Here is a 19,932-nt window from a genome sequence, read left to right on the forward strand (position 1 = left end):
TTGGGACCCGGATCCTTGCCCGTGTGCATTCAGCCTCACTCGCGCGTTCGCTTTCATCACTCTTCTCTGTGTGAGAGCTCCTCTTCTCTTCTCTGTTCGCTCTCCGCGTCGCGATGGGGGCGCTAGGGTTAGGGCCTTTCCTTCGACGCCGCTCTGCGATGCGACCCTTCTTCAACGCCTCCTCTTTCCGTCATCCTCTTCTCAGAGACCTCTTTGGTTTTCCCTCCCTCTCTCTGTTCCCTCCTGCCAATGGCTCGGAGTTAGGGTTTATGGCGTCGATTCCTAAGGGGTTGGGATTAGGGTTGACGCGTTCGTTCTCTGATTACCCCTCGGAAGACTCGAAGGATTCCCGGAACTCCGCCGCCGCCGCCGCTTCGTCGATCAAGCCGGTTTCTTATGCAGTCAAGCCCAAGGATGTTTCTTCCCCGGCCGAGGAGGCTGCGGCATCGCCACCGCCGCCTCCGATGCGGCCGAGAACCGCTGCCCCCCGGCAACATTCGTTGGCGACGGAGCGATTGGAGCCCGAGGCTCGTTCGTGGACGCGGGAGGATATTCGCTACGTGAAGGATTCTCCGATTATCACACCTGTTTCCTATCCCTCCCGTGTTGCGCCGCTCCCGGAAGATAGGGTTTCTGCGTTGGAACAAAAGGAAGAAGGAAAAGGGGAGACCGAGGTGGAAGAGAAGAAGGAAATGGAAGAGGACCGCGACGGTCGGAGAGCGGAGCTGGAGAAGGAGAGGGGCAGGATCGAGAGGCAGGTTCGGGTTCGGAGGGTTTCGAGGGCGGAAGAAGAGAATCTTCCGTTTCCGACCGTGATCAAGCAGGAGAAGAGAAAGCCGAAGGTTGTGATGGACTTGCAGGACGCGATAAAAGAAGTCAAGGTCAGTTTTGAGTTTCTTCTAATGGGATGCGTAGTGATGCTTAATGACTCAGCATTGGTTTCCTGGTTTTGCTTTTTTCACCATTCGCGTTTTCATCCGTCTGTGAATGCATTTGCGTAATGTACGAATAGGTAAATTTCTTCTTCTGCTTCTTCTTATGCTGAATCATTTGTTGGTTATAGCGATACCAACTTTTCCTTTCCTTTCCTTTTCTTTCAATACATATGGTAACTTTGGAAGCTGTTTTTTCCGGACACTGCAAAAAAGGATGCTTTTGAAGGAAATTTAGAAAGAGAATATGCTAGTCCGACTCTACAGAGTATTGTTATTCATTCATGGGCTCCAGGAATTGAACCAGTCCAAGATTTAAGCACCTTGCCATTTCTTGCAAGTTGATTCCATCTACGTACATTGCAGTTTAGATAAGATCTAGGACGTGTCTACCTTGGAACTAACTCTAGATGCTAACTGGTTCCTACTTTCAAGATGATTGGTTCTTCTATATTCGTTGAAGATGGTGAGTTGTTTATTGACTGCCTTATTTCTATTCCCTGATCCTGATGTAAGATAATTAGGACAAAATGCTGAAGGATCTTTGGATTGCTGTAAGGAAATCCTGTTGGAAGTTGCAATGGATTTTTCTGTCCTTCAGAAAGGAAGAATAACTTTTGGGACTTTGAGATTCGCTCCTTTATTTGTGACAAGCATTTACCGGGGTTTCTAGATTCAGTTATGTAGGAATTTGTTGGCTTTTGTCACTCTCTTGCTTTATTGTATATGTCCCTCCATCCAGCAAAGGTTCATGATCTCCAGTGTCAAATCTTGCTGATGCAGGCCTTTGCTAACAATAACAATACTTCAACATTGAGTGCCAAACTCAGGGGCGGAGCTAGGGTGGGCACAAATGCACGGTAAAAAAATATTAATTTCTATGACAATAAACTATATTAGCAAGTGCAAAATTTTTCGAAAAACCACAGAGTGTCATATTCATAATTAGGAACCTTGGTTGAAACTAAACAACATGTTTTCAGTAATAAAGAAAATTATTTAATAACTGCATAATTTCATAATAGCATGCCTGTATATTGAAATAAAGACCAAAGAAAGTACCTTCCATGAGTAATGCAGTGTGACTAAGCTCAAGCTTTGATCTTGAAATGCATTCAGCAAGACATGACAAAGGAACACAAACATCCTACAAATAAATAGCCAATTAATTAGTTAATCTTCCAAAAAAACTGCAAAGGACAACAAAAGTGTTTTATAAATAATTAAAAAAAGTACAAGCCACTCAAAACGAAGTAAATGATTCTTAATTTTTCAGTAGTCTTTGGAAAATTAAATTATTTTACATGTTTTATCTGTCAAAACTAGATCAGTAGAAAGTTAGGAAATCTTAATTACATGCATCAATAAAGTCCTAAATTGACTTATTATCCAATCCCATGGATCTAAGTTCTTGAATAAGTTAATTTTTCCTGGCCCAGTTGTTCAGTCCAAGAATAGGAATACATCTCAACCAACAATAACATTGGTGACAACACAAACATTAAGCTTCTCATACTCCTCACCCTACAGCTCAAGTTGCCCCCCTCTGGTACGACAACCATAAAAGAGTCAAATTCACAAAAACAAATTTAAAAAAACAATCTTCATAACAAAAGAATTCAAAAACTCTACAAAACCACACAAAAAGAAAAAAAAAAAGCGAGATGATGACTCTGCTAGGAAACCAAAAATTTGCAGCACCAAAAAGAGAAACAAATCTAGATTCCAGCCTCACCATTCTCATCAGCTGCTCTAATGTAGGAAAAATCTTTGTCACCGAAATTCCTCCCTCCGATATGGCAAAGGAAGAGGAGAGGCCAAAATGGAGAAGAATAACAAACTCTCAAAAATTAGTGTCTCTTCTCAACGCTCCCCCTTATGAGAGAGAGAGAGAGAGAGAGAGAGAGAGAGAGAGAGAGAGAGAGAGAGAGAGAGAGAGAGAGAGATTTCATTGTAAATATTACTGTTAGTCCAGTTGGAGGTTCGGCTCTCCGTATTGGCGGTGCAAAACCAGCAATGTTGTCATTAAAGAACGAAGAAAGAGAGAGATTTTACCGTTGGCGAGTCTCAGTCCGGTTCGCCTCTCCGTGGCAAAACCAGCAATGCCTTCACTAAGCAGAAAGAGAGATTGAGAGAAAGAGGAGGGGACCACAGTAGGGCTGGAGCCTTGCAGAGAGAGAGAGAGAGAGAGAGACCATAGTAGGGGCGGACAGTCGACGTTGGCAGAGCCTCGCAGGCTCGCAAGGAGGCCAGAGGGCTGGAGAGAGAGAGAGATGTCTAAGTCAGGGAGGGAGGGTGGGATTGGTGAAATGTGTAACCAAAGTTGGTCGTTGGCCCCCTTTGAGTTGGGCATGAGTGCCCACCCTGACCGGCTATCAGTGGGCCAGGGTGGGTCTAACCCATAACCCTCTTAAGTGATTCAAGTGGGTCAGGGTGGGCACATGCCCACCCTCCTGCTAACGTGGCTCCACCCCTGGCCAAACTTCAAGGGTGGATTTATCATCCATAGTGTCCCAGAGAGGCATGCCTTTTCAAGCTATTAAGCATCTCACTGCAACTTTATGGTTAGGTGTCATCAACTCAAGTTGTTCCTGATTGAATCATATCAGATCCTTTTGAGGAGTAGATCAATCCTGCAATCTAGGAATCTCAATAGTTGTTTAATTGGAAGAGATATTTACACTGGATGGACAATCTCTCATTGTAACTGCAGAGTTGAGCAGAGCAGTTATTGGTTGTTACATACATTGTTGGCAATTGGGAAGTATATGATGAGGTTTTCGTGGTTACTTTTTCAACTAATGTCATCAATGAGAAGTCTACAATAAATACTGTTTTTATCTTGAAGATTGCAAGTCTTTAAAATATATCATTGAAAATTCTAGAGCAACCTTTTCACACTTGTAACTCTGCATCCATGAGATTGCATTGACCCTTTGACTAGCCCCATTTTGAATCTCTTGGCCTTCTAGTTCGTTCTTGAATTTTCTTACGCTAAGACTCTATAGAAAATGGCTCATGAATCATGATGTCATTGCAGCAGAGTGAAGGAGCCTCTTATGATATTTACCTTGAGATAACACAAGAGGTTTGCTTTAAATTACACTTAGGTTGAGTGCATAGGCATACTTTGGACTCACTGGCATGAAGGGTCATCCCTATTAGGTTGACTAGAAAAGAGAAAGCTTGAGGAGGGCAAGGGATGTTGGAGAAATTACTAAGTGTTTGCATGATTGCCTCTGCCACTGATTCTGATTTTAAGGTTAATTTGGTCTTGATTTCAACTTTCAGGTAAATTTGGCAAACGAAAAAAAATTTTGATTTTTTTTTTGTGGATTTGAAAAATAACAGGAAAACCTGTAATTTTTTTGGAGAGAAACTCTTGATTGTTGAAATTTGTAAAACGGGTAAAAACAATAAGCTTAAAAACTTTCAGATTCGAGATGGAAGTTAAAAGTTAACTACATTTGGCTTCCTACTACAACATGTTTTTTCTTTCCCAAAAAGACATAATATCAGCAATTATAAATTGTACATTTATAATTCCAAGGATGATGGTATAAACTTTGATTTTTAAGTTGGACATCCAAACTCAATCTTAATGTATTAATTATATGTTATTTGTTTCTTTCTATTGATATATTCCTAATGAAAAATGCTTGGTCAGTTGCTAATTGGTTTGCATGATTTCTAGTTGCTATTCAGGCTAATGCTAAAAGGAACTTCATTGAAACTGTTGAAGCTCATGTATTACTGGGAGTTGATCCACGGCGTGGTGACCAGGTTTAGTTTTGTTCTTTCTATTGCTTGCTTTTCATGTAACATATTAGTCTTAACATAATTATGTTGGCATAAAAGACGCTGAAGGTTGAGAAACTTTTAGAGTCTAGATAGCATGGTCCAATGCTTATGCTATTCAAACCACATGCTGGCAGGATCAAAAAGTTTGACAGAACAATAAATATGCTGTGCATGTGAGGTGCTTGATGCCATGTCAGACCTTATTTCTGATGAATATGCCTTTTATTATCTAGTTTAGTTATTTTGTACTCTAAACATAAAATCTACCTTTTTTTAATCTTAAATCTATGGGCTAAAAATTCTGTAACATGGGTGTTGGACCAGGGGTATTATGGGGATGAAAAGGGCATAGAGGCCATTTATTTGGCTGCAAGTGTGGGATGGGAATTCTACATGGATTAGGGACTAATGGGTGTACCAAGTGGCACCCCATCTCCCCTCTCCATGTGACACCTCACCTACCCCCCCTTTCCCTCTCTCTTCCCCTTAGTCGACCCACCCTCTCTCTCTCTCTACCACCTCCACTCCATCCGCCTCCCCCTCCTTGGTATGTATGTATGTGTGTGTGTTTTGATGGAAAAATATGTTTTTACAAGTAATAAATATTGAGCATTGATGGCTTTCCATTTTTGGATTGCCAGAAAAACTGAGTCATGCGTGGGAATCTGGTGTTCCAAATGTCAATCCTCACAACAGAAACCATGTAGATCATATCTACAGGATTAGATTTATGAAGAAAACAAAAATAAAAAATAAAAGAAATTGCTAAGTCATTTGTACATACCAACATTAGTTGTAATTCTTTATATATATACATATATATCATAATAAAATGAATCATTGAATTTCATTTTCTCTTCTGGGAGATAGATGAGCGAGAATACCTGTTGATATTGGGAGACCACAAAGATTCTCCATTGTATCATTCATTGGCCTAATGGAATTCATAGGCGAGACACGGAAAAAGGTTTCAGATGGTTATGGTGTCTGTAGGCTTTTCCATTCCATTACAAAGGGTGTCACAATTCTATGATTAACAGAATTTTGGGTGTTTTCAATACCTCCAGATGAAAGAGCAATTAATCCACGGTCAATTCCCTAAGAGCATAACAGGGAATCACTGGTTGTACCTTGTGAAAATTGTTCATGTTCTTTTCTGAAGCTAGCTATTATGTTTGCTTTATAATTTGAAATTTATAAAGAAAAATCTGCAAATAAAAATGAATATGATGGCCAGGTTTTTGGAGTCTATCCATCATATGCTTCAAGGAAGAATGTGGTATAATTGTTGGGATAAAATAGGGGCCTAGAGGATCAAAGTGATAGCAGCCTAGGTGATCAAATAGAATAATAGAGTTAATCCATTGAGAATTTTAATGTGTTTATTTTGGGAATTCATCATTGAAAAGTGAAGTAGAGTACTTAATTTCACATTTTTATACTGGAATAACTAAGTGAGGAAGTAAAGGGAAGAATGAATCAATCAGACTTGGCCTTGTTGGGAACCTAGGGAGTATCCTTCTGGGGGTTTTCTAGAGCAAAATTTGGGAAGTTAGAACCTCCTTATTTGTTCAAGTACTTAAGCTGGATGAGAGGCAAACTTTATGTTCGATTATTAAGGGGTATATGTTTGCTGTTAGGCACCAAACATGACACTTATATGTAGTTCACAGAAAGAAGTGTCATTAGTGGGACATTCTCAGAAGGGAATTTATTGGACCCAAAAGTGAGTTTTTCTTTGGACAAACATGGTAAATTTTGGTAAAATATAAGACGAGTATTTTTCTTCTTTCTTTAGCAATGTCATATCCGTTTTTAATGCATGTTTTTTGCTATGAAGACTATGGAGACCATAGCTGTGTGGCCCGATCCACAAAATATTCAATTCAACCATTTGAAGATCAATAAGGCTGCTAGAGGGTATGATACTCTTAAGGATGTGCACTGTACATGCACATACACATGTTTATTCATTTATGTTCAGGAGTATTCAATTATTGGTGTCGAAAAAGGAATTAGAAATTGTGCTTGCAAATCTCAACCAAAACTTAGCAACCAGCAGTGACCTACATTTGAGTTATATATTTATTTTAGCATTTTAGCAACATTTCCTTTTGCATTTTTTGTTTATTAAATTATTTTGGCACATAGCATTTATTGTATGATTTGTATCATTCTTCTTATCTATTTGTTATCCTTCCTATTGGATTGGAAATTCTTCTTGCTTGGAATGGGAAGGGTTTTCATCTCTTTCTTGTTGTTCTTCTCTGATTTAAAGCCTACAGCTTTTGTAAATCCAACTTCTAGTTTGTGCCAGTGTGACAAATATCGGCCTTTTCAACAACAACAACAACAACAACTACGCCTTCATCCCAAAACAATTGGGGTCAGCGATATGAACCAAAAAAGAAATTCATTTTGGGTCTTCCACATGAATCCTTTTCCTCCAATCATTTCTATCCAACGCCATGTCCTCGGTGAGGTTCAAAGCATTCATATCCGTTCCTATCATCTCCATCCAAGTCTTCCTAGGCCTACCCAAACCTCTTTTAACTAATATATTTTCCCATTTCTCCAACCTTCTAACTGGAGCATCATTAGGCCTTCGCCGAATATGTCCAAACCACCGTAAACGATTCTCTCGCATCTTATTTTCAATGGGTGCAACACCTACCTTCTTACGTATCTCTTCGTTCCGAATCTTATCTTTTATTGTATTTCCACACATCCATCTAAGCATCCGCATCTCAGCTACACTCATTTTTTGAATATGATGTCTCTTGGCAGCCCAACATTCCGTACCATATAGTAAAGCGGGTCTAATAATCGTCCTATAAAACTTTCCCTTCAACCGCAATGGCATTCTACGATCGCACAGCACTCCAGTAGCACTTTTCCATTTCATCCACCCAACCTTTATCCTATGATTTACATCTCCATCAATTTCTCCATACTTTTGAATGATGGATCCCAAATATTTGAAATAATCATTCACCGGTATATCTTGCTCACCAAGTTTCACTACACTCCCATCACTACTTCGTTGCTTACTAAACCGACATTCCATATATTCAGTCTTACTCTTACTCAACTTAAAACCTCTAGCTTCCAATGTCTGTCTCCATAATTCTAACTTAGCATTAACCCCAGCTTTAATTATACTAATGTACTTGAGAGAAACACCTTTCTTCATCATTGTCCACCAGAGAACGTCCCTAGGTACTCTATCGTATGCCTTCTCTAAATCAATAAAAACCATATGCAAATCTTTGTTCCTCTCTCTATATCTTTCAATAAGTTGTCTAAGAAGATGTATAGCTTCCATAGTTGATCTTCCAGGCATAAAACCAAATTGATTCTCCGATATCATGACAACCTTCCTCAACCTAGACTCAATCACCCTCTCCCAAAGTTTCATAGTATGACTCATGAGTTTTATACCACGATAGTTTGTGCAATCTTGTATATCACCCTTATTCTTATATAAAGGCACCAAAGTACTCTTCCTCCACTCATTAGGCATCTTATTTGTTCGCCAAATCAAGTTAAAAAGATTTGTCAACCATTCTAAACCTTTCTCTCCCAAGCATTTCCAAGCCTCGATAGGTATACCATCTGGGCCAACTGCCCTTCTTGATTTCATTTTCTTCAAAGCCTCTGCAATTTCTTTCTTTTGAATCTTGCGCATGAAGTCACGATTTATCTCATGAAAAGGAATGGAGAAGTCTCCAAGATCTTGAGCATGACTATCATTAAATAGCTTATCAAAATAATCTTTCCATCTCTCCTTAATCTCCTCATCTTTGACTAAAACCCTTTGCGTTTCATCTTTGATACATCTAACCATACCCAAATCCTTCGATTTCCTATCTCTCATCTTTGCAAGCCTATAAATATCCTTCTCGCCTTCTTTGGTATCCAACTTGTCATAAACCTTCTTATATACCTTAGCCCTCGCGTTTCGAACAACTTTTTTAGCTTCCTTCTTTGCTATCATATACTTCTCCAAATTCTCATTATCACGACTCTTACTTAGATTTCTATAACACTCTCTTTTAACCTTAATAGCTAATTTGACATCCTCGTTCCACCATGATGTATCACCTAGTGGTGCACCGCCTTTAGACTCACCCAATACCTCCTTAGCTACTTTTCTCATACCACCCGCTATCTTATTCCACATTGATTCTGAATCCTCCTCGAGACACCAATCAACTTCCTTAACTACCTGCTCTACAAACATTCCTTGTTTAGCTCCTTTCAGTGCCCACCACTTAATTCTAGGATCTATCCTATGTCTATCCCTTTTGCGGCATTGTCTAATTCTAAGATCTAAAATTAAGACTCTATGTTGTGTAGCTACACTTTCTCCTGGTATAACCTTACAATCGATGCAACAACCCCTATCTCTCTTTCTAAGTAGGAAAAAATCTATCTGACTCGTATTAACCCCACTTTTAAATGTTACTAGGTGAGACTCCCTCTTCCTAAACCAAGTGTTTGCTAAGATCATATCATAGGACAAACAAAAATCTAAAATCCTTTCTCCACTTTCATTTCTTTCTCCTATACCATAGCCTCCATGGATATTCTCAAATCCATCCCTACTAATGCCTACATGTCCATTAAGGTCACCGCCGATGAAAAGCTTTTCTCCATAAGATGTCTCTTGTACTACTCCATCTAAATCTTCCCAAAATTGATGCTTAATGGAATCATCTAAACCTACTTGAGGTGCATAAACACTAATAATATTAATAATATTCGTACCTAATACTAATTTAATAAGTAAAATTCTATCACCCTTCCTACGGACCTCAACTACATTATCTATAAACTGACGACTCATAACAATCCCTACTCCATTCCTATTCCTATTTATTCCTGTATACCAAATCTTATATCCCCAAGGTTCTATCACTTTAGCTTTCTCACCTACCCATTTGGTCTCTTGAAGACATAAAATATCAATCTTTCTCCTACACATAACATCTACTAACTCTACCAACTTACCAGTTAAAGACCCTATGTTCCAAGTGGCTAACCTAATTTTATGGTCTTGGACTAACTTCTTTACCCCCACCCGTCCAACAAAGTGAGGGAACCCTTGCCTATTTGACACCACACCCGGGCGCCGGTGTGACGCGTCGCTTCTGGGCGACGACCTAGCAACCCTTGCACATTTATCACTGCCTCCGGGCCTAGAGAGTACAGCGCGTCGCTCAGTAGGGAACGCCCCAACGAAATTCTCATATTGGTTCATTTTCATAGGATATGACAAAGTTTTTATGCTGGCTGTCACAGGCCTACCGCAACCCTCCTCCTTTATCCGGGCTTGGGACCGGCAATGTATAACTACACAGGCCTACCACAAATATCGGCCTTTTGTTTTGAAAAAACATGAGAAAATGGTCTGCCATTTAAAACTTCAGAATCTCGTGGCTTTTACAAAATATCACAATATTATCATTTTTTACTTAACACGATAACATTGAGATATTTCTCAAAACACATGAACATCTATAACTGTGCACTGTTTCCAATTTTTCTTGTACAAATTCAAAAAAGTGACTGACTGGCTGCTTTTTTAACATTACTATGTTTTGTAAAAGTGTCCCCACCTTTAGCTTCACCATAATTCTCTGGTTGACTCTGTGGGTCCCACCTGGAACCCATGCACTAGGTTTATTGCTGAACGTATGCAAAAATTGGATTGGATATAAAAAATATCCTAATTCTTTCTAAATTCAATCTGATTTTATGTTATAACTTGTTCCAATCCAATTATTTAATCAAATTGAGAAGCTCATACCGAACCAACTAACGGGGTTTGTGTTGGAGTCAGGTATCTGACCCACACCTTTATAATTTAAAGTTTAAACATATATTTATTATGTGGAAATGGATATAATTTTTTTGCACATGAAATATATGGTATTCTTATACTTAATTTATTTTTATTTTCTTTTTTTTTACCTAGATTTTGCCTATAAAACCCCAAGAAAGAGAAAAATAAAAAAATTGAAAATCATACGAGAAATTCAAAGCCAATAAATTGCCATTTTAAAATTTTGTCACTATGGTTTATGCCAATATCATAGTAGTTGTTTTTGTTGTATGGTGAGTTTCTTGTCCTTGCTTCTAATTAGTCCAACTCTGGAAAGAATGTGAGATGTCCTTTTGGAAGGTTTATTTTTGGAAGTTATATCATTATTGAACTGGGAGGCAAATGGCAGAATGCCAACTGCTTTTCATTGTTATCTTTCATATATTTATTCTTTTCGTATCCTATATGGAGGGAGATATTGTCAGTGAAGGTATATAAACTAGACTGAATGACTGTTCTCGGAAATTATGATGTCTAAGTTTATTGCATTAACCAGGCTTACAACTCAGTTTGGTCCAAGGTTGACAATCAGGTGATTATGGAAGCACAAGCAGGAAGCAAGAACTTTGGGGTTCATGTGATGTGGAAGTAAAAAGCAGACAAGTGAATTGAGAAGGCTTTGAAACTGTGCTGTCTATGGAAAATTCTGCAATGGAGAGTGGAAGCAGGATGGAAAGCATAGTTATGCTACGGAAATGCAATTCTATTTGCCACAACAATATATAACACTTCTGAAGTGTGCTTTCAAAATGCCAATAGCACTTCCATAACCCTAGTTTTGTATTTGTTCACATGTTCTGCTGGTCCATTTAACATTCTTCGATAATCATTTTCATTTTCCTTACTGCCTTTTTATTCCATCTATCTCACTTCCCTGTCACTTTTGCATATATATTTATGAATTCTTTGATTCTACTTCCAGGCTGAACATATTGATTTACCATCTAAGGAATAAGTTCTAAGTTGATTAATGGTCCTTGACATTTATTATTCACATATCACTTATGACCATGACATCAGTTGGTGTTGGAATATGACAAATATACCTCAAAATCTCTATGTTCAGGTATCCTTATGGCCAAGGACCTGGTCTGGTGTTTGACCAACCACAGACGTAATAAGGACTCAGTGTTGAGTTGATGAACCTTTGGCCAATAATTATATCTGGAGGCTATATGAACTGAGCACACATGCACACAGACTCTGTTACATGTATCCTTATATTAAATTTTTCATAAGGTCACATTCTTTTGATATTAAATATTTTAACAAAATTTTAACCGAGTCTATTGAGCTGTTATCGGGCCTACGGTCTAGGTCAAGCTTGGCTTGTCAACTGAATGAGCTTTGAATTCAACTGGAGCTTGGTTTGTTGATCAAGCAAACGTGCTCCAATCAAGCCTGAGTCTCTCTCTCTCTGTATGTTGTATGGTGAGGGAAGAAATATTAAAAAATCCTGTCTTTTTGACCTGGCAGAGGCTTTAAGGAACATGGAGTTTTCTTTTTTCTATAACAGATTTTTTAGTAATGAAAGAAATGGAAGGATTGACGAGATGTCACCAAAATACGAAAAGTAGACATCTAACAAGTTAGTGCACATCTATTCATCAGAGATCCTTATGAAGCCATTTTTCCCTTGCACACATAAGAACATCTAACTGATTGAGCAGTGAATCACAAACAGCAGCTACCATGTCCATATCAGGTCTCATGTCTACCTTCAAATTCAGTTGAAAAAGCTTCTAAAATATGCCACATGCCACATGCCACATGCCACAAAAGTTGGACAGTTAACTCTTCTTCCCTGCCATGTATGGTGCACCTACTAATCTAATTCCTTCCTCTCTAAAATTTCTAGTGTGCTTACCTTGTCCCAAGATAATGACGAGGCAGAAGTTATGGTCCCAGGTGACGGACCAGATGTGTGGATTTTTCCTTGCTTAGAAGTTATTGGTTTTATAGTCATTTTGAGCTTTCCTATTTTTTGCTTGATATTCCTTGTTGTGGTGAAACATGCATAGGCGTTGTAGCAGACGTCAAAAGCAGTGACTGACTTGCTCCGCGTAGACTACACATGTAGAAGGTTGCTCCATAGTCTTCCCTCATAGTGGAGCAAGGGTAGGCTACACTTACTGCTATTTTTCGGGCGTGCAAAAATGATGGATATAGTAGTGATTTTTCTTTTTATATTCCTTTTTGTCATTGCTTTTGGTGACATTTGTCTCCAATTATTTCATTCTACAATGTAGCTCAGCTTATGCATCTAGGAAGTAGGATTGCTCAAAGATCTCTTATGAACTGGTGCAAGGTGAGATATGTGACACACTAACCAGGATCTCAGGTTTCAGGTTGGAGACCCTGTATGCATGATAGGAGACTTTAGCATGCTAAGTTGTAGGTCACCAGTCACAGCTCTGAGAGAGGGGTAACTAAATACTATGGTTAAGGTGTCTGTGTTGGAATTTGTCAAGTTCTGGTTAACTATGACTGTAGGTTATGGTGATTTCTAATGATTACTGAGTATGATTTGATATTTTTCTGGATCTTTTTTCTTCTTTGGCACTTAAATGATTTTTCCCTTGTTATACCAAGTTTGTAACTGGTGGTATTGATTTGATATTTTCATGGATCTTTTTTCTTTTCTTTGGCACATAAAGGATTTTTCCCTTGTTATATGAAGTTAGTGACTGGTGGTATTGTGGGTCCTTCACAGATGGTTCGTGGTGCTATAACTCTCCCTCATGGTACTGGCAAGGTGCTGTGTCTCTCTCTTGCTTTTCTCTAGGGTCTCTATCATCTCATTTGACTTAAACAAAAGAATATGCTGTGTTCATAGAATGACAACGGTGACTGGTGCAGATAGTCAGAGTTGCAGTCTTTGCTGAAGGCACAGCAGCTGATGAAGCCAGAGCTGCAGGAGCTGACATAGTTGGTGGAGATGAACTGATTGAAGCAATTAAAAATGGTAATTTTCATTTTACCATAAGAGATTTTTTATACATTTCTTTTAATGATCTCAGATATCTTTAGAAGAGCCCTCTCGTTGGACTGTCTCAATCATCATTTTATAGGCAGAGAGTGAGTTGTAATAGTTTCTCAGGAAGCTGCTGTAGGTTGCCTGGTTAACATTGTAACATAGAAAAAAGACTCACAAAAGCCAATATGTGGCCACTGCAAGTGCAGAGTCCCACCATCTGGAGTATCATTTTTCAGAAAACAAAACTACAAAGTTCCCTGACAATTATTATAAAATCATTCATTTATGCTTAAAATTTTTCACTGATAAATATGCATTTATTTATTTATTTTATTTTTATATGGCTGTGGCATTTAATATTCCTGGTTAATAGTTTGATGGATAAATTCGGGCATGTTCTGAATACTATTTCTTAATCGAAATATGCAGGAGGTGGCAAGCTTAATTTTGACAAATGCATTGCAATTCCCAGTTTCATGCCGCGTCTTGGGAAGGTCAGTTTCTTCAGTACGCTGTAATTAATTGGATCAAATAAGTTCACCATCAAAGTTAGTTTCCTTCAGATTTCTGTAGTTAATTGGAAAAAAAATAAGTGCATCAACTTGATGGTTTTGAACCCTCTTTTTGTTTCATTTTCTTCCCCTATCAGATAGCAAGAATTCTTGGCCCTCGAGGTTTGATGCCAAACCCCAAAGTGAGCTCTCTCTCTCTCTCTCTCAAATGAACATTTGTACCTGTTGAAGACCTAATCCTTTTGTTTTGCAGCTAGGATCATTGACAAACGACATCACTGCTGCTGTACAAGCGGCCAAACGTGGTCGTATTGATTTTAAAATTGATAAGACTGCTATCATACATGTTGGCCTTGGGAAGGTATTAGTTTCTTTTCCCTATTTACTTGTTTGCATGCATCTGTATCTTAATCACAAATTTTGTTCTTGGTGATGTGAATTTCTTTGGATATTTTGATTCTTTTTATAGGGAAAATCTTGAAAAAATATCGTTTTTTCAAAAGATAAAATTTATAAACATATAATAGAAAGAACATATGAAAATAAGTCAAAATATTCCCTTAATGTAAAACATAGGAATAGCATCAAGAGGAGGGGAAATGAAGGCGACTTGTATGGGGTATATAATTAGTCCCATACGAAGAAGAGGGGGAACATCTCGCGAAATTATTGGGTTTATTGTGTTTTACGAATATTTTGCGATAATATTGCAAGATTCCAAAATTTTGACTATATTTGTTACTATATTCTGTATTGGTCTCTCTATGTGAGTAGGTAGGAAGGGATTGTTAAGGTAGTCTCAACTTTGACAACCAAAATCTTTTATACCTTTTATGTTGCTACATTAGTCTTGTTGGAAGAATGATGACTCTCTCTCTCTCTCTCTCGTGCACATGCATATCAATGAAAACATGTCATATACCTTCATCATTAATAGGGAAGGTGCACTGTGATATTTTTCATTTTAATCACTTATTCTTTGCTATAATACAACTATGCCCTTCAAATGTTATTTGTGCATATAGTGATGCAATCTTTCACTTTAAGCCTGCTTGCTCTTATCTTCTGTATGTGTGTGCATCACTTCTGGCAAAGCCAAGAAGCCTGCTTGCTCTTATCTTCAACTATTAGATTTTCTCCATTTCTTTGGCATGCACATGCACATAGGCATCTGAGTAAGATGCTATTGTGTGTGTGTTAGGAAAGGTTTGCATGGTTTTGTTTGATCACGTGAGGGTGTTGTAATCATCTGCAGGTAAATTTCTCTGAGGAATACCTCCGTGAGAATGTTGGAGCTTTTGTAAATGCCCTTTTGCTTGCAAAACCAGTGGGTCTGAAGAAGAGTAAGTTTGCCTATTGGAGTGCTCTTCTCAAATGTGCTTTAACTTCTAATGCAATTGTATGAAGGCTGGGTTTGGTTAAATAACTGAAAATGTGTCGTCTTCTTTGTGTAGCATCCAAGTATGCTGGATATGTGAACTCGTTCACCTTGTGCAGCACGGTACAGTTTCCTTATAAGTTATAACCATCATGCAGGTTACTTCTTTTCATATTTTTTTTTCTGACTTTTGTTTAAATTTACTAATGCAGATGGGTCCTGGATTTCCTGTTTCTATACAGTCTCTATCAATGGCTGCGGATCACTACAATAAAGTGAAACTTCAGTGAATTGTTTCCCTTCATGCAAAGGAGGCTGACATTCACAACCATTGGCAGCACACAATTTTTTATGCTCTGGTTGAGTGAATGAAAATTTTCTTTTTTTTATTATATAATCACATTTCTTTTCACCTTTTTCATTTTTTTTAATTAGGTTGTAATTCTTACCGAGTCAGAATGTTTTTGCCATCTGAGCAGGGATTTTGGTCGTCTTTAAAAGTTATTTTGGTACTACAGCTTCTTGTTTAATGCAAGCCTTTTGTCTAAAATAATCTCTTTTTTCTTGAAAGGCAAACTGGGGTTAGGCAGACTCCTTTTGTCTAAAATAATCTTTTTTTTTTTGAAAGGCAAGCTTGGGTTAGTTAGACCCCTTCCAGTTTTACAACTATGCCATTGGGTTTTGAACCTGCAACGTCCCAACACAAGGTGACGTGCACTAGCTACTCCTACCAGACAAGCGTATCCCCCCGTTGGTATTGTCTAAAATAATCCCGTGAATACCATATCATATAATAATTAGAAATGATGGTTCATTCATTGGAAACGGATCTGGCTTGATTTTAATTTCCACTGTCATGATTGTTTGCTTAGAAACGAAGTTCGAAATTTGTTTACGAAGGACAGATACTAGGTTGGTATGAGCTTTGAAATTTGAGGATCTGAGAGTTGATGGTTCCATTGAATTTCATGCCCTAGAGAACCATTCACATTTCCTTAGCAGCAGAATTTGTCGAACCCTTTGTTGGAAGGGGTTGGAGTAGTTGGTTGGGGCTGGGACCGTCATAACGGCAGTTGAGGTTCGAATCCTGCGGGTGTCATATCCTGTTGCATAACCTGATGTCCCAGCCACGGTGGTTTCTCCTCTGAGGGGTTCGATCTATGATCTACACCTACCAAATCAAACAGAGAATCTTAGCAAGCAAAATTTCAAATAGCCGTCTTTTCTCTTTTTCTTCCGAACCTTTAGGGTCCGTTTGCATGTCATGGAAAAAGGGAGTATTCCTTGGAAATGCATGGGTGCCTGTGTCATTTCCGTGGGGCCCCACAATGCAACCCAAACATGGGATCTGCTATTCTTGGGTGGTCCGATTCATTTTCCGCCGAAGGTGTCACGGCAGGTGCTCCCGCGACACCCTCATCAGTGTTCCTTAGTATGATGGATCAAAGTGATAATTAAAAATTCAAAGAAAGTAAATAATAGCTAGTAAGGCACTGCGAGATGTCGCACTATTTCAAATTCCAAAGCCCTTGAAAATAAAGATAACAATGGAAAACCACCAAGGTGGTATCCATATGGTAAGCGAGGTCCTGTGTCAAGCTGAAGGCCCAGGATCGAATCCCTCTGCCACATGGAGCGGCTGTTGTTCTGATAGGGGTCCGCCTAACCCCAAAAAACTTTAGATTGAATGTACAATAGGTAATACTTCCATAGCTGTGCAAACTCAGAAAGAAAGTAAAACAAATATAAATCTCGGGCCTCATTTAGGTGACAATTGTGAAACATGAGTTTTGATTTCTTAAAACCGATAAATGGGTGTCTGATTCTGGGAAAAGTTTTCTGTTTTCACATTAACTTTTTTTTTCCTTTTGTTCATCACCGTCAATGTCATCATCATGGTTTCAATCTCTCCACATATTACCACCTATTATGGTGTGCATCCTCTTGTGCATGGCCCACCAAAATTGTCACCTCCATCTTCTTTCTAAATTTTTCATTCACAGTTGCTTACACACCTTCATTATCTTAAAAAAAAAAATTCTTCATCATCCTATGTCACCATTGCCGCCATCTTCTTTAATATGGGAAGCAAACACCATCTTCACTGCCTCAAAGGGGTTTGGTGTGGTGGGATGGGTTTTAAGCCTCTAGGCAAGTGGTCTAGGTTCAAATCTCATAGGCATCACTTTTTGTGCAAACCGAAGCGTGACAACTCTCTGAGAGCAAGGGTGTAAGCCCACAGAGTTTTATGCTGCCAGGACAGCGACTGTAAGTGCCGCAGGTAAAGCCAACACGGCTAAGTCACTGATCCTGGAGGTAGTTTTTCTGTGTAAATGAAAAAAAAAAGCACCATCTTCACCACCACAACCATTAGTATAATCTTGAAAGCACATTGGTGAGAGTTTTGGCCGGCTTTATCAAAAACTCTCCTTAACACATCTGGTGGTTGTATGACCAGGAAACATCCAAAATTAATGCAGAAGTATGTTTTTTTCTTTCATTTTGTTTTTTTAGCTGCATTTTTACAACGGGTTGATGGTTTTTTTATAATAGTTGCCTATCTTTTAGATGATGGCAACCCAGCATTTTTTGACTGCTTACAAGAGAAATCAGAGGTGGGGGTCAGGGATAGTATGAGCCGTAGTTGCTAAAATAGGAAGTGGATATAAGCAGTGCCTAAAGGCGGAAGTGAGGAAAGCCAGTGTTAGAAAGAAGAGTGAAGTAAAGCATTTGTGAAATATGATGTGCGATAAGGAGGCAGAAGTAAATGGAAACATGGAGATCACAGATGAGCAGCAGTAGACTTGGGAGTAGGAAGCGTGGCGGATATATATATATATAAGAGAAATCATAGGTGGGGAATGAATACCTACCCAATCGAAAATCTCCCAAATCTACTCAATAAAAATTCTTTATCGGATTTTAGGTGTTTTTTGAAATTCTGACCTTACAGATGTGATCTATGTGCTTGTTTTAAAAAAATCAATGGCCTACAATTTCATAAATTTTTGAGGCTCCAAATACCATTTTTTTTCATCCGAAATGCATGATCCAAGTGTCTATTTCTAGTAAATCAATTATGCTGAACACATCTGTAAGGTCAGAATTTCGAAACATACAAAAAATTCGATAAATATTTGTTATTGGATAGGTTTGAGAAGTTTTCTATTGGGTAGATTTTCATTTCCCTATATATATATATATATGGAAAACTGAAATATGTTTACCAGCAATATGAACCGAGATTTTCATTTTTTTTTTTTACTTTTTTCTAAAAATTTACCGTACATTTGTAATCTAGATGCTTGATTTTATAGGACCAGACTCTTGAATTATCCTATTTCCATGTATAGGATGGATATATATCTGAATAGGAAATGAAGTTGGGATTTAGATTTGGGTTGAAAGGGAATATTTACCCTCCAAACACATTTCAAATTGGATATAAATGGCACCCAACTTTTTGGATAATTCAATCTTGCACCTAATGTTTGGAAATTTTAAAAAAGACGAAAACATTTGTTTATGTAGACTAAGAACTATTCTTTTTTCAAATTAACTGTAGTCATTGACCAACCTTGGTTTCGTGTAAAGATATTACCATTTTACCCTCTAATCTTTACAATATACTCTTGGTATATGCCTATTTGGGTTTGCGTGACTTATGAATTAGGTGGGTTTTGGTTTTATATGTTCTTCCCACAATTTTTTTGTTTAGTTATTCTTTATTGATACTTAGAATGCATGTATTTCGTTCACCACCATCCCTATGCCATGACAAATTGGTTAAACTTATAGAAAAAAAGAGTTTTAAGTTTGGAGTAGAAGAGAAAACAAGTTGATTAGCAAATTTTTAAAGTTCATATTTGAAATTTCATTAAAAATGTAGTGCCAATCTGTTCATGGGTTTTTGCTAATAACCATAGAAAAGTTTAGGTGCAATTTTTGAAAATTTTCAAGATATTGACGCTTTTTTTAAATTATGATGGAAGTATGTGCCAATCTAGTAATTACTCTTTTTTCTTTTTTTTGTCAAAAGATATGATACATTTGAGCTTTACAAGAGACATGACCAAAATTCTGCCCTTGAACGTTCTTGCAGCCAAACACATGACTTTTGTCGTTCTACTTGACCCCAAATTTTCATTGGAAACCCATGATATTAATAGATCATTGTTACAACTATTGATCTAAGATAATTTTATAAGGCTTTTGAGTGTTTATCAAAGTGCTCAGTCTTTTCAGATTTCAAGGTTTATGGTAGGGTCATTGATCTTCTTGGAGATGGTCCTGCTTTTGTTGATGAATTGCAAGCCTCATTTGAACACGGATGGTGATGGTGATGGTGATGGTGATGGTGATGGTGATGTGAAGGGTTAAAATGAGTTTTGATTAGAAGAACACGATAGTGATATGTTTGCTTTCATTGTAAAAACGGCTTTGGT

At 38.1% G+C, this 19,932-nt stretch overlaps 1 protein-coding gene across 1 annotated transcript; it reads left to right on the forward strand.

The window, feature by feature from the left end:
• Window positions 1-57: 57 nt before the first annotated feature.
• LOC149814464 (uncharacterized) lies at window positions 58-16,037 on the forward strand. Its single transcript, XM_089988486.1, has 10 exons — window positions 58-881; window positions 4,638-4,715; window positions 13,334-13,375; window positions 13,480-13,585; window positions 14,027-14,091; window positions 14,247-14,291; window positions 14,363-14,470; window positions 15,365-15,452; window positions 15,564-15,610; window positions 15,700-16,037. The coding sequence occupies exons 1-10, from the start codon at window positions 114-116 to the stop codon at window positions 15,775-15,777; spliced, it is 1,425 nt and encodes a 474-aa protein (XP_089844612.1). The 5' UTR covers window positions 58-113; the 3' UTR covers window positions 15,778-16,037.
• The last annotated feature ends 3,895 nt before the right edge of the window (window positions 16,038-19,932 follow it).

The sequence above is a fragment of the Nuphar pumila genome, chromosome 15, assembly GCF_984573655.1.
Source record: "Nuphar pumila chromosome 15, dmNupPumi1.hap1.1, whole genome shotgun sequence".
Classification (NCBI taxonomy): Eukaryota; Viridiplantae; Streptophyta; class Magnoliopsida; order Nymphaeales; family Nymphaeaceae; genus Nuphar; species Nuphar pumila.